The 16,224-nt window shown below is 35.8% G+C and overlaps 1 protein-coding gene across 1 annotated transcript in view; it reads right to left on the bottom strand.

The window, feature by feature from the left end:
• LOC104468189 (calcium/calmodulin-dependent 3',5'-cyclic nucleotide phosphodiesterase 1A-like) overlaps positions 1-16,224 on the bottom strand; it is a gene marked incomplete at its 3' end in the record, with an annotated part of 42,644 nt that overhangs the window by 19,494 nt on the left and 6,926 nt on the right. Inside the window, exons 3-6 of the mRNA XM_010082238.1 lie at positions 5,486-5,668; positions 4,976-5,042; positions 3,897-4,013; positions 2,317-2,457 (exon numbers count right to left, since the gene is read on the bottom strand). Of these exons, the coding sequence (XP_010080540.1) occupies positions 2,317-2,457; positions 3,897-4,013; positions 4,976-5,042; positions 5,486-5,668 (508 nt within the window). The remainder of the gene's footprint in view (positions 1-2,316; positions 2,458-3,896; positions 4,014-4,975; positions 5,043-5,485; positions 5,669-16,224) is intronic.

Here is a 16,224-nt window from a genome sequence, read left to right as displayed (position 1 = left end):
GACAGCAACTCTTTGGAAGATTTGGGAATCAGCATCAGTTCCTTAAGATACAATGAAAGCACAAGAACTTCAAATTGCATGCCAATATACAAAAACCACACAGAAATTTGATACAGAATTGCATCAACTTTATTCCTGTTCAGGTATTTGTTAGAAGATACAGCAGAGTTAAAATAGGCATTACAATAGACGTACTCTGAAAACTATCACCTTGAGAAGCCAACCTCAAATTGAGATTTAGGGTTCTGTAGAGTTTATGAGGCAAGAGGAAAAAAACCCCACAAGTTAAACAGAACATATGCATGATACTGATGTGTTCTCAAACTGCAAATGACATTTGGGACAGAAATACTTTGCAAGCTGCAGAATCACTAGGCCCTCTTTCAAACACTGATTTCTATAAATGTTCCTTCTGCCTGGCAAGATACATCTGTTTGAAAGCACTCTTGACTAAGTGTTGTCCTAGTTAGATATCTTTCCAAGAACTTTCCGATATCATAATTTGGCAATTCAAATGTGAATATTTAAAACCTGGCCTAATTTTATCAGAATATTTTGCAGCAGCATTGCAACATTAATGAGGTTTTATGGCAAAGTAACAGCAATAAAGTCCAAGCTTTTCTGAAAATAGTTGTCCGAATCACATCAAACTGCAGTAATGAAGTTAAGATGCTAATATTGTAAAACTCAAGTTGGAGAAGCCTTTCTTATTCTCGTGTGCACCCAACAGAATAGCAGATATTTAAATACAAAACAGGTTCCTTCATTCAGTGTTCAGAGATACACAAAGTGTGTTGCAAAGCTGTTTCATCAATGGCTAAACATCCCCAATTGGCTAGGCTATCTCTGGAACTTGGAACCTTGTCCTAGCATCATGAAGAAAATCTGGATGCTATGGTCTTTTTTTGAAGGGCAGAGGGGCACAGTTACAATGGGCCAAAGGGATGTTTATAACATATAATACAACAAAGGGCTTTTCCTCTCTGTTAAGTTGCTGATCCAGCTGTATACCTGCAACAAAGACGTGTCCCACATCAGTTAATTCTTGCAGTTGATCTTACAGTAGAAGACAAGGGTAGGATAGGAACAATGATCTAATCTCTTCAAGCTTTTCCTCTTATTAAAATATTATTTTGATAGGTGAACATTGTATACAACAACTTTGGTTTGGAGTCACCTTGGCAAGAGCTGTCCAGCCTATGCTGCAGCCTAATATGCAACATCTCAATGTGGAAAGGAATCTTGGCTGGTGAAGACTCCAGGCTTCACTCTGCAAGTGGTACTTGTCTTAAAATGTAGCTTTAAAAACTTGACACCTAGAAGCAAAACACTCCCTTCAAACAGTAGAATCAAACCCTGCAATGCCTAGGGACTTGTTCTTGCCCCCACTGAAGCCAAAGACAAAGCTTTCAGTAAGAAAAGGCTTAACATAAGTGAATGACTGTAATTTATTGTGTATATAGTGGAGCACAAACACCTAGAGTCAGCCCTAAATTTTTCCTTTCAATAAGTCTTATGGAATTGTTTAATGGCTCTCCAAAAAGAAATTAGACGCTATCACTTCCCACCTTTTTTTTTTTTTTTTTTTTAAACAAGTGCATTCAACAAATCATCAAAATGCCATTGACAAGAGATGTTAGTTTTATTTCAGTAAGTATTTACTTTTGTCTAGCAAGCTGAAAGTGAGGAGACTCCCACTGCTGGCATTAAATCTAAGATACATGTTTAGAGAAAAAATACTTGCACAGGCTTACTTCAGTTTCAAAAGCAAATACTAAAAAATATTGGGATATTGCAATAGTGCAACGCAAATGCAATCTCCTGCCTACTATACGCACATAGAGTATGCAAGAGCAGTCCTAAATAAGGTTACAGACTAAAAGAAAAAGCAGCTGCAGAGTACTTGAGTAAGCCTACACTGATTCAGTATATCCTCCAACAGCCAGGACCTCAGTAGATACTAAAGCTTCCTTATCTGATCACACCTCCCAGGCTCTGATGTGGAAGAGAAAAATTCTCACCTGCCCACTCCTGCAAACATATCTCTTTTAGTGTGATATATAACACCCAAGCCCAGGCAATGAGAAGCAAAAAGGATTTAAGGAGAATATTCTTTTTTTCCTCCGCAAGAGGAGAGTTCCAGCATGGAAGAACTGTTAAAATGACATAAAGTTCACAGCCTGAATGGTAGTTTGGAATCTAAGCCTGCACAATTGTCAAGGGAGCTTTTTCCTTACAAAAAGACACACGTACACATTTGTCCAAAACAGCAGAGTCTGAGAAAAGAAGTAAATTGAACTTTGCAGTATTTCTTACCATGATACCAGTGTGAATCATTATGTAATGCACAGTTTGAGTAACATCAGCTGCATGGATCAGATTGTGATATGGATTTTTGTATTTGCTGTAACCAACTTCAAGAGCCTCAGCAAATGAAATAAGATTGGGAACAGGAATCTAGGGGGAAGCAAAAATTAAAATAAACATTTTTTCCTGCAACAGCTAGGAAGTTAATCATGCAATAAATAAACCACAAATAAATATACCATAGAATCCAGTTAACAAACAAAAAAAGAAAAATCTAAAATGTAAAGGTCTGATATCTCACATGCATCAGGGAGTCTTCACCTGATTCCTGTAGATGTTACATCCTTCTACATACATCATGCACAGCATGTGGCTAGTGTACACAAGACTGCAGAGCTATCAATCAAATAGTTTTCAAGACATGTTTATCTGTCTGTCTGTACCAGGAATGCATAGATTGCTCATACAATAAACATATGACAGATAGGAGGCTAACAATAGGATTATCTCCTTTTCTTCACCAGTTTTACCTTGCCTGAGACAAGATTTCCTTGAATCTGATAGTATGACTTCCCTTCCTTCTCTTCCTCCAGGCTATGTATGAAGTACAAGTACTATCTAGTCCCATTTATTTTCCCACATAATGAAATGACACTTTCCTTCATTGTTTTTTTAATTTAAAAGCCCTGCAAAGTAAACGGTGGGATTGAGAATGGATTTAAGCCCACTGAGACAGTAACATCGTATACTTTCTGACTGCCTTGTTAATGGTAGCCCAGGTGTCGTTCTGACTTCAAGCACCCAGAGCCTGAAGATAAAAGCTTGATCGGAAAAGCTGAGTCTGGGTTACCAGTAATAATTAAAATTTTCAAACCAACTTCATGGTGAGGCAGTCTCTTTGAAAGGAACATGGAGTTTTGCAGTGGAGAGATTTTGAAACTACAATGAAACTTTCATTCAGTACTATTACAATGATAAATTTGGCATTTTGATCCATTTTTTATGTCAGCCTTTCAAAGTTGGTTAGTAATATTGGTTGGTAATACTCTATATTGTATTGCAATATCCTGCAAAGACCATGGAAAAGCATCCTTCTCTATATATTCCCCCCAAGCTGGTTAGGAGAGGAAGGTTCATCTGACACCCCTGCACAGTGGTAGGCAACATACTACGTTCTAGACCATGAAAAAAGTACTTAGGACTAACTACAGTTTTCTGCCTTATTAGGAATCTTTGTTCCATGAAGCTGGGACACTGATTCAGTACTGCTGAGTAAATAGGCTGTATACATAATCTGTTTATTTAATGCTTACAGCATTTAGCTGCTCACTAGCAACATCCCATCCCAAACTGACTTGACACGGGTCTACATAGCTTTCAATTTTTTGTGTTCCAGAAGAATTTGCATACTCTGTGTGAAGTTCCATTTGATAGAACTATTGGCATATTACAATGTTTGATTTGCCGTATTTTTTGAAATTCTGTACCACATTGTACAATAAAAAAATATTTCAAACATATCCTGGCTTTCTTGTATTTTGACATACTTATTTTTGCATAAATATTTTTATTTGTGGCTAGTTTCTGACCTTGAAACGGCTCAAAAGGTCATATCGGGTGAACAGCTCATACATCATAAATTTCAGGCTGTGCTCTCCACTTGCTTCATTTAGGGCAAATACGTCAAAAGACCATTTATCAACATCCTGTAGAGGAGGGGAAAAGAAAAAGAAAACATTAAATTTCCATCTGTTTAAGTTGGTTTCCCAACTCAATCACCAGAAAAGGTATTTCGGGGTTTTTTGGAGGGAAGGGGTAGAGTTTGGTGGATTTTTTTGTCTAACTCTTTCAAACTCCTATTGTAAATAACACATTAACGACTAATCCAATACTAATGAAAATAGTTGTGCCAGTTATGAATAAAATACTTGTAACATGACCTATGCAACTTTGTATGCTTCAAATCAAAGACCTTAATCTTTTAAATTTAACTTTCTGCATACAAATTGCCTACAGAACCTCGTAGAGCTAATGTGAACACCCCTCCTTTAAATAGACTATTATGCAATATCATTAACATTATAGCCATAGAGCAATTTGAGAATAATATAACAGAGTCTGACTTCCAGAGGAAAAGATGAGGTACTACATTCTCAAGAAATATAATTTTTTTAATTGCATACACAGCCATAGGAACTTTACTACCATAAAAGATTGCCTTTTGGGTGAACTACAGTAATGCCTTAAATTCACAGCAAATACTGTACTTATTCCATAAACTGCAGCTTCTTTTGTTAGTTCTATCCCAATAGTACTTCTCCTTTTTCTTTCCTAAAAAGGAAACAAATGCTGCTGAGACACGGACTACCATACCACTGGGAGCTGATATAACCATGTCTCACATTTCTATTAAAAATTCTCTACAAATTTCATCCTATTGCCCTAATAACATCTAAATGAAATCAAAACTAATCAGTGAAAAAATAAACAGAATCATATGCTCTTTGTGCATTTTTAACTATTAATTTTTATGTTCAGTGTGCTCAAGTCTGTAGTACTAACTATGGGCAAAGTATATTCAGTAGAAAAATATATTCATCTCACCCTAAAAGTCAACAGAAATAAGTAACAATACATTCAAATTCCACAATGATTAAACTTGTTTCACCTTAAATGTTTCTAACACTCCTGCTGGGTAAGCCAAACCAACCATGCTGGAAGTTCTTCGGTACATCCTAAAAGAAAAAAAAAAAATCAAGGATTAGCACTCCTTTAAAAAGTACTGGAACAATTTCTCTTCTTAAAATTCATCTTTCACAGTTCATGAAACTATATTCAGCTAATTAAGGGTCTGAATCCAAAGGTGACAAATCTTTTTATGAATTTATGAGAAAAGCCCCTCTGCTGGTATCTTCGTGCAGTCTTTGGTACATTTTAGTATAGAAGTTTCAAAGCCATAAAGTTCATTCCCAGAATTTTCCAAAGTCCAGGAGACTTCATTACAAATTTAGAGGTTTCATCTGGATTTCTGTATAGAAAAACAGAGCAATTGCAGAAATTGAAACCTAAATTTTGCCTTGAAGATTTGCTTCAGGTTCATCCCACCACTTCAGGGATCTTCAACGATTAACACCGGTTAAACACAGTACTTGCTGTAATAAGAAAATGAAGTTCTCACCTTTCTACAAAAATCCCAGCCTGTACAGCGTGCACAATGCTTCGGAATTTGGGCTTTTCTTCAGGTCTTCTCTTCACTATTCCCATTTTCCTTGTGAATGTAGAAGCTAACCAGTCCCGCACTTCCAGCGGGACCGAATCCGACTGGATGTCAGAGAGCTCATCCTCAGTGTCCAAAAGCTTCCTACAAAAAGTTAATACAAGGTAACTGAGAAGATGGCAGACTGAAGCAAAAGAAATACCGACAGCTAATAAAACTTAATTTAACAGAAGCAGAGGTTGTCTGTAGAACTGACTCAGCCCATCACTAAATGTCTTCTCTGGTAAACATACTGAGGCCACTGGGAAGCTGGGCGCAGCAGATATTTTCCCTCTCTCCCACTGCTCACATTCCAGAAGGTAAAAGATACTGAAATGCAAGATATTCAGGTAAAGGCAAGAGAAGATTTTTCTACAAAGATGTCACAGCTATAGTGGATTGAAGTGTAATCAGTAAGTTATGAAATCCTGAGTAGGAGCATCTATAGGAAGAGATGTTGCTGCTATAACTGAGAACACCTGATCTGTCCTCCAAAATGGTAGAAAAAATGTTTTGATACTTACATGCAAAGTAAATGTTACTACACAGCAATGCTATGGTGAATGTATTTCAATGAACACCCTGTATACATGCTCATCATGTTATCCTAGTGCAATAAAAGTACTAAAGAGAATTAACTCCTTCTGTGTGGAGATATATTCCTATTGAAGCAAGGTAACAAAATCATCGCAGTAAAGATATTATACAAGATTGGATTGCAAGTCAGCTTTCACGGCTCTTAGTTGTTCAAAAAGTTAGAAAAGACATGTATACCTCTTGCAAAATAGAAAAAGTATTAAAAAGAAACTTCAGTTCAACAAAACTGAATTGGAAGTAATCAGTTTATCTAGAAGAAACATGTAACTAAATATTCTCTTAAAACAGACTCAACACTTCAGTTCTACACTTCTATAAACCTCCCAGACGTAGGAACACAACTTTTTTCTTGCTGTTGTTTGCTGATATCGCTCAGTCTGCTGGGGTTTTCCAAGAACCAAATCCCTTATTCAGTCAGATAACAAGTTTTTCTTCATGCAATTATGCAAGAAACTCCAAAGACAGGATGACACAAACATATGTAAAGCATGCCACCCTTTTAAAATGTTTTATTAAAAGTGGCATGAATTGAATTGCAGGCATTATTTGATTACATAGGTCTATTTCTCCAGTGCTGTCTTTCTGAAACTGCTTGAGTTTGCATGAATTGGACACAAAGCAATGATGAACAAAGTATTTTTTGAAGGTGATTTTCTTATCAGACCACCCACTTGTCAAGTTAAAACATGGGTCTCTTCTTCTGACTGAACAGGATTCCTCTGAAATATATTCGGTGGAAATTTAGTATTTCAGATTTGCAGATGGGTATTTGGGATAGGAAAATTATCACTATCTTTTCCATCTTTATGTTCTCACCTCTGCTGCTTTCTTTTCTTTCTACTCTTAGCATAACTCTGTTGAGTCTTTCTCCTATTTGTGCACTCTCTCCTCCTATTAATTCAGTGGCTCTTTCACACCTTTCACTTTCTCTTTTTCTCTTCCTCAGCTTTTTCAAAATCTTGCCTAATCCAGGTCTTCTCTGGCATATAGAATTGAAAAGCTACATGGATGATGAAGAAAAGGCCTAATATAGTACAGTTTAAAGGAATCCTCACATTAATATTATCTGAGGGATTATAGGAAGATGCCTAGTAGGAAGCATGATGCCAGAAGTGGCATATAAATTATTGGTGAAGAGTGAGAGCAGTATATCTGTGCTCATCTGCCCTGTTCTCAATGTGGCCCCCAACACCCTCACTGTTTACTGAAGGAACAGCAGAAACATTCCTATTTTTTAGGGACATAGAATTATCAGACTAGGAAGGCTCTTTAACACAGAGTGCAAGAGAGGCAGAATGGACAAGAATTATGATATTTTCTGAGAGTGGGACACAGGTCAAAAGTCAATAATTTCTTCTGGTGGAGCAGGACTTGTGTAGAAGAAAGGATTTGGGCAAATTACTTTGCAAAACTGAACCAAGGCTGAGACAGGACATAGGTGAAAGGCTATAAATTGATTTTATTCCCTAAAATAAAAACTATGTTGTAGTCCACTTAAATCCCTACTAGTCTAACATTGTTATTAAATATCCCTGGAGAGATCAGTACATTTCTATTTCTGAGGAATATTTGACATTTGACGTATTTGTAACATAATCAGGAAAACACCCAATAATCCCTAAAACATATTTTTGTAACTATTCCAACTGTTACTTGAATGAGATTAAATTATTCCAGTGATAAAAGGACCATGGGCATCAGGTTGCCTCAGGGCACGCAGCAGGGATGTTCCACATCGCTGGTGCATCACGAAGCAAAGCTCTACATCAGTTTGCTACAGTGTGATGCAGGTCTGAATTTGGGACCAAGTCCTGAGCTCTGCAGATGTGAGCCACTGGAGTACAAATTAAGGCTAGCAAGACACACTGCTGTTTCTCTAATCTTTTAAACCATTCATCTGTAAAATAGGAGGAATATTCAGGCTGTAAATTATAGTAATAGGAGTTACTTTATGAAGACAGAAATGAGAAACAGAATTTGAAAAAAGTGTTTATTTAATGAGTAAATTTCACAAGACCACTGCTCTCTGATGAGAGGTGACCGAACAATGTGCTATGGGAGAGAAAGAGTTTCGACATCTCTGGTTCCTACTTCAATAACTACGAAAGCAACTGCAACACAGAATTACACTGTAAGCACAAGCTCTTACAGATCCCTCAACACATAACCTTAGTAACTTCTCAGAAATAATTATTTTCTTTCAGAAGCCTAACTGAAACATTTAAGGAGAGGAAATAAGAGCTAGTTATTTGTCTTGTAACTGTCCATTTTTTACACTTTCCTGACCTTTTGAAGAATAAGATTCATATTGGGGAAAATTACCTATGGCATATGCATTGCTAGAAATGGCCTTTGAATAAATTCACTAATGACTGCTATTCTTCTGTAATTATAGGGACAGGGTTTATATATGGGTCTACACATCTGAATAAATGGATGGTTAGATGGATTTATAATGTGATGGTAAATTTATTTAGGAAGAAAAATAAATTAGGATATATATTGTGCCATACAAACTATGCTTAATTATCACAAATTCTTAGAATCCAGTATTTGACTCATTTCATAGTTTGCAGCTTCTGTCAACTTGTATTCATCTATTTATGCCTTGATTATAGAATACAGTATTTCCATGTGTGTGCATATGTATGTATACATATACAATACTGTGGGTTCTGTGAAATAGAGCTAGTTGTTCACCGTTTACTTGCTGATTGTGAAAACACTTCGTTAAAATAACCTAAATAAAGTAATTTTCTATGTTGAGACATAAAAACATCAAATTGTTTTTATCAGTAATTTTACTTACGATTTACAAAATGCATGCATATATATATAAAAATTGTGCTAAATGTAACAAAAATCAACTTCAGCAAAAGTATCAGAGCCTGTACACTTTAACCAGAAGTTCTAACAGTATTTCTGTACTTACATTACAACAATAGCTGAAATTTTCACCCAGAGAGAACCAGTTTTTGACTGGCCATCACTATATTTTTTTACATGGATCTTGCTCTTCCTACATCAAACCATTTTTCAGCTTGTTTGCTGGCCCCGGGTCTATTGACATAGATCGCTGCGGTGAATGCATCAAGTAAATCACAGAGCCCCTACATGCCTGTCCTTCTTGCTGTTACTACTTCTGTTGTTGCTCAGAACATAACCGCAACAAAGGTCGACTCTGTGAGCACACGTATTATAGCGTCACTCTGATGCAAACACTGAGTATTAGAACATTATCATTTACTTGAATAAATTCTACAATACAACATTGCTTATAATTACTGGGAAAAAGTGTGTATTCAGAACATTTTTATTCCTGAGTGTTTATATTATTCCTGTTTCAATTTATATCTACTTAGAACTGTCAACTTTCAAAAGCTTCAGCAAAATCAGTGAATCAATAGGAAGTTATTGGTGTTTTGTCTTCGCCTAATGAAAGATATTATTGCCCAGATAAATGGAAAATATATTTATAAATTCTGCATTCTGCAGTTCTACTGTTATGTAGACTACTTGTTCTACCTTGACACTTTATGAATCACAGGTGAAAAGGGAAATTATTATTATTATAGCTGATTATTCAGGATGCCTTAAAATTAAATAAAAAAGAAAAAAAAGACAGGTAACGGTTAAATAGTATCAGAAGACAAGGTCAAAACAAAGACAAACAGTTAAAACACTGAACTTCCTAACAAATATTGTAGGGATTTTTGCAAGATTTTGCAATATAATTTGTAATTGTTAATTGTAAAATGTAATTATCACAGAATCACACAGAATCACACAGAATCACACAGAATCACAGAATGTTAGAGATTGGAAGGGACCTCAAAAGATCATCTAGTCCAATCCCCCTGCTGGAGCAGGAACACCTAGATCAGATCACACAGGAATGCATCCAATTTGTAAATTGTAATATAATTTTGCAACATTTTGCAATATGTAAACTTCTACATAGGTTCAGAAATGCCATTGGATAGTTGAATGAGCAAAACAAGAAGTGACCATAGCTATTAAACACAAGGCTAGAACCTCTGGCTTAGAAAATATTTGGAGTGGAGTGACTACAAGATCCATAGCCTCATCCTCCAAATCAACGACACTGAAGATTAGAGATGGCAGGCATTTACTTTCTATTTTAAAGCTACACAGTTGTTCTACAAAGTCAGCCTTAAAGTAAAACTCTACTGAGATAAATCCCATTCAACTGGAAGGCATGAACTGCAATATCCTAGTTGAATTAAATAAATATTAATATACCAAGGTACACACTTTAATAAACAACATCTAAAAATGCTAGTAAAACAAAAAAGCTCTAACAAAATGTGCCACAGAAAGTACTTTTTTTCAACACAAGGTCAGAATTGCAGGGTTACATACACTTATTTTGCTCATATATCATCAGCCTATTAAGTAGATGCAATACGACGAAGAGATATGTGTGGGAAGGAGAGGGGGAGTCTTGGGTTATTTAATTCTATTTGTTTCACGAGTGGAACTCCCATTGACACATACCGGAATAAGTGAGATATGGCCCATGGCATTTCAGCTTAGCAATCAATTAATACTGCAGTCACAGTAAGTAATAACCTGATCTTCTTGTCACAGTACTGTGTTTTTTGCTAAGAATATTTTTTCAAAATTCAAGTAGTGATAATTTCTAGCTCTCTTTTCATTTAATTAGAATTTTAAATATAGTAATAGACTAGTCAAAAGTATATTTCTTTTCCCTTAGGAATATATCAGATGTTCTATAGAGAAAAAAGAAAAGAAAATGAAAAAAAAAATAGATAATGGCTATGGGGAAAAAAAACCATCAGTGCTGATCAGTCACGTTGCCTAACAGAGATGGTGAAAGATTTCCAGAGCAGGGATTGAGAAGGAGGTATTAGCTCTTTACCCTTTAGAGAATTCATCAAGCTAATGATCAAACCCTCAAAGAGTGAATTGATTAAAGTCCTCTTCTGGGTCTAGAAGGCAGAAGGCAAAGAATGTGTAGTCCAAACAGCCAATTCACATTTTTATCAATTATTTATGTTCTGTGTCTCACTATCTTCCTGAATGAGTATTAATCAATATATTCAGTCAATATTTACATCCTCTATAGTCCACTACAATTTCCACTAACACCCACTAAAAGATTCTCTTGACTCCCACTGAGGATAAACAAATTGCACAAATGACTGAGGTGCATTTATAGTACATAAAGGTCTTTCTAAAGCAAATTATTAATTTACCTACACATTGTACTCCTAAAATTTAGCACATCCGCAGAATAATTGTCCTCATATTAAGAATATTAATTAAGATAATAATTACAACAAATAGCAAAGACTCTGGATGAAATACAGTTATTACAGTCATTACAACAGCAGATAAGTAATGGAGTAAGGACTATTGTTATGGGAAACATTCATTTTTATATATACTGCCTATTCAGAAATACAGATGTACATATCAAAGGTCATCAACAATCTTAAGATTCAGGTCAGGATATTCATAATTAAAAAATATCAATTTTCAGGAGTACAGATGTGAGCTAATGTATTTTTGCTTTTTTAATTCAATTGCTTTAATGTGGTACTCTGGAAGGATAGGGCAGGAACCATCTCAGGGCATGAGTCATAAATAAATTAACAGCAATAACACCGAGATAGAAAAAATCAATAACTTTGGAAAGGGATGCAGGCCATTTATTATCTTAACTGAACTGAGGAGTTTTAGTCAGAATTTAACAGATTTTCAGTGATTTTAAGTGTATTTATTTATATAACTTAGATGCTGTTGTATTGTAAGCTTCCCTCTCAGAAAAAAAACCTTTGGCTTAGTACAAAAGATTTTAAAGGTTTATTTGAAGCTTTTATAAGGGTGGAATATACTGAATTAATCTCAACACAATAAGCTTTTTCTCAATAGCAGCTTTTAGAGAATAATATTTGTAGACTCCCTTAATGGATGAACTGAATGATTTACTTCAAATGGTACATGTGTTGCTGACAAAGCCACTTCAGGCAAACTACATTTAACCATGGGTTGGCTATGGAGGACAGCAATACACACTCACAGCAAACTTGACCAAATATTCAAGATTATTATTTTACTTCATGCTTAAAGAATTGTCACTTCCAATCTCTCCTCAAGTAAGTCAGCTCAGAGAGGAATCATATCGACCATATTTTTCATCTGGAAAATAATTACCAAATAGGGCCTCCCATTCCACCTGTTTTATCCTTGTATCATTAGGCAGATTATTTCTTTTAATATTCCCATATTTTTTCAGAAAAGCTAATTTTAGTAAGAAATATTGTCTAGATCCTTCAAAATAAATTATATCATTGACTGAATGCTCCACTGTTCTGTGAATGAAACAGTTACCTTCATGTATAAATGAACAAATTAATCTGCCTTTTCAGGTAGAGAGATTGGGAATATATGCTTTCAAAAATTTTAGCAAATATGTACATTTCTTTGATGTAAGACAATTTAACTTTCTCAAGCCTTGCACCTGCAAAGAGATTGCCAGTGTGACCATCTCTGCTGGTTACCCTGAAGGGATAACAGTGTCTCAATTAGCACAATTTCTTCCATAATCAGAGCCTGACAGTGAAACTACGTGATTCACTAAGTCAGCTACATGTATGCTACGGGTAGGAACATAATGCAAATGGTCCTGTAATGTCAAGCAACAAACTCCTGCTGTGAGATCCTCAGCTGCAGTTCATGTAGCACTAGCTTAGAGCCTTGCAACACTGACACTAAAATATGGCTTGTGAAAATGAAAAAATAAATGAAACATGAAAGATGGAGCCTTCACTGGATTTCATTCTCATTTAAAATACAGGGAAGTCACTACACCTACATTGATGGCTAGAATAGAGTAAAAGAAAGCACAGGGGAAGCAAGTAAGTAGCCCAGTTCATTATTTTCTGAGATATTAATTATTAGCCTAAGATGGAGCAGCTGCCATGGACTCAAGTTCTGTTGCAGTACTGAAAAGCTTTGAAAACACCAGGGAGCAGCCTTCTCCAGCTTGCAAACATAACCAAAACTGCTTACTGAAAGCTGCCCAAGAACAGGCTATGCTGATCATTCTTCACCTCAGGATCTCCTGGAAATGGAAGAATTTCATTTAGTTGCTGAGCTGTTGTTAAGCTCCATTCACACTTCCACAACATGCAGCACTGTGAGCACCAGCACCTAATCAAGCATTTGCTCCTTTCTTCTTCCTTGTACTCCATGAGACAAGAATACACACATCCATGTTTCTATCACAAATACTTTTGTGGCACACTTTAAGGGTCATGCAGATGTTTGGTAAGATGAAATTATGAAACTCTTTCTCTTGCAAGTGACATGATCACAGCTTAAACTATTTCCTTTTTGTCCATAATTTGAAGATATGTTTGTCCCTGCTTTAAGTCCAGAACCACAGAAATATTTGATGCATTACTGGAATAGCACACTGGAAATTTAGTATGGTCCAAGGTGTTTATTGCAGCAGCAGTCACAAAGCTGGGTTTTAATGACCTCCTTTTAGCTAACATTATACATACCAGAATATGTACTCTTTTTTAAAATAAGATTTTATCTCAAGAAGGACTGTGTTTACTGTTATAATATCATTGAAATACTTCCACTATTTCCAGAGCTCTAATGCAAACATATATTGTTATAACACCACTTACCCTTAACGAGATTTCCTTTCATTTCATGAATGTAGCAATAACCTGTATTTGTTATTTTGTCTTGTTGAATCAAAGATGCTCAAAGCAATTGCTAGCTATATACAGTGGTTCTACTTCATACATTACTGAAATATGATCTTTTCTAAGTCAAAAGTTCTCAAGAGGTTGAAGCCTTTTAAAAGGGCATTACACAGCCTAAAACAAACTAAACCCCATGTATGGAACTGAAACTGCACAGATAAATATCCTCCTGAAATTAAGCATATTTTCTAAAATATTATGGCATTTAAAAAATGTAATAAGACCTTAACTGGAATAAAATATTCTGATTTTATCCAGAACAACTTAAAAATGTTCTCCACAAGAAGTTTAATTTTTTTTAATTTGGCTTTGGAATACATATATATTGTTTTAATCTTGTAATTCCCATCTAGATTTTATTTGACTTATTTTCTTCTCAGTTAGCATGAATAAAGAGCTGTGTTTACAAGGAACGGAACAGCTGTCATGACTAAATTATCAGGCTGTATTTATTTCCTGTTTGACTCTAAATATCCTTCTTCCACTACTTTAAGCCAGGTGGCAGGTACTAATGGAGAAAATTCTGCAAGATTTGTCAGAATTATTTATAACACCTATTGAGTAAGTTTGAACTTCTTCCACAGAGGAGATCCGCTGAGGGGCTGGAATTGTGAGAATTTCACTGACTATTCTCAGCTGACACTGAACCTCTGCTTCAGCTACCAAAGCACTAGATCTCTTTCAAGGAAGTGTTTAATGAAGCTTATAATTATTCAGCACTGAGAGATGCAGCAGTCTTGAAAAGGGCTTGTTAAACAAGCTTAATAATTGACATGGGGCCAGAGATAATTCAGCTCTTAGGAGAGCAGCACATACATATGTCTGATTTCTCTTGCTTTCCAGCTTTCCATCAGCTCAGAACTGTTTATATGGGATACTGACAGCCATTGCCCCAAACCAATTGTTCATAATTTCGGAAGGTTATCGCTACTGCCTATCCCTGTTTCTAAGAAGTCTGCTCTCAGAACTCCATAAATAAAACCTGTTGTGTTATTTCTCTGCCTTTTCCCCAACCCAGCTACATATAGTTTTAGAAAGAGCATGTATGGAAATGAGTATGTGTACATAGTTTTTAAATATATTATGTTCAGATAAAAGGCTATAGTGTGGAGCAATAGAGGAGCAGACAAAAGGAAAGTAAGAGGACTTGAGAAAAAGACTTCATACTCTGCTAAAAGGTTTGAATTCTACATCCATCTCAAGTGGATTGTTACACTATAAATAAAGATTCAAGGTGCTGTCAGCTTACATGTTTGCATGTACTTCTATGTGCGCACAGAAGTTCATAGAATGATACAAGCTTTCCAACCAACTCAAATGAAGTAACAATACACATGAAAAAAATGGGCATCTCCTACTGTAAAAGATTGGAAATCACTGAAAAAAAGCTCTGGCCTATGAAGAGAAAAGTGGGTTTGCTAGACTAATGCCTGAGATTTAATTTTTAAGTAGCACAAATAGTTCCCCAAAACTGTGGAACAGGCAAGGATCTTGCTTGATCCTTGGCTACATTATAGAACATGCTCTGTGAGATACCTCATACTTGGATCTCTTTATTGACCTTAGTTTTGATTTTTCTTTTTGTTTTTTCATTTTTGTGCCTGTGAAGAACTGCAGAAGGTCCTTCTGCAATAGGTGTGGGATCACTGGCAGGACCATTTAATTATGCTGTTTAATAGGATACACATCATAACAGAAAGATGAGTTAGGAGGATGCTCCTAACCAACTCTGTCAGTTGCTATTCCTTATCTGACTGTAGACATATTTAAGAGGGCTTTCTCTCAGCTGATATTGAAGTCTGTCTCCCAGAAACATGGAGAAGAAGAGAACACCACAGACAGGATTCAATTTTAGGTGGCTGGTTGAAGCTGAGGTCTTTCTCTGCTTGGATATGTAAGCAGTGTGTCAGTAAATCCATCAGGACAAAATCCAGGGCTCAAGCATGGGCTTAAAACAGAAAGCATGTGTATTTTCATGTGAGTTGCAGAAACTCTGTACTGAACCATCGGTCCTAAGCCTGCAATACCCTGTACCTTGTAGAACCAGGCATCATTAAATTTTCTGTTTTATAAGCCAAATCTCAGGAATTATTATAACCTGTAAAGGATGCAACTTCCTTTTAAGACTTAGTTAATAAAAGTAATCTGTACTCAGATGGTTGTCTCACTGCTTTACTCAGTGTATTAATTGTTTTTTCTCTATAGTATAGCAATGACTTTTATCGATACAGCAATTCATATATAAGACATTTACTGAAGTCATTAGAACTTTGCGATGTACAAAAGCGCATGTCC

Source organism: Pterocles gutturalis, unplaced genomic scaffold (assembly GCF_000699245.1).
Source record: "Pterocles gutturalis isolate BGI_N339 unplaced genomic scaffold, ASM69924v1 scaffold20479, whole genome shotgun sequence".
Classification (NCBI taxonomy): domain Eukaryota; kingdom Metazoa; phylum Chordata; class Aves; order Pterocliformes; family Pteroclidae; genus Pterocles; species Pterocles gutturalis.
The sequence above is the reverse complement of the archived record's forward strand: the minus strand, read 5'-3'. Positions and strand labels throughout refer to the sequence as shown.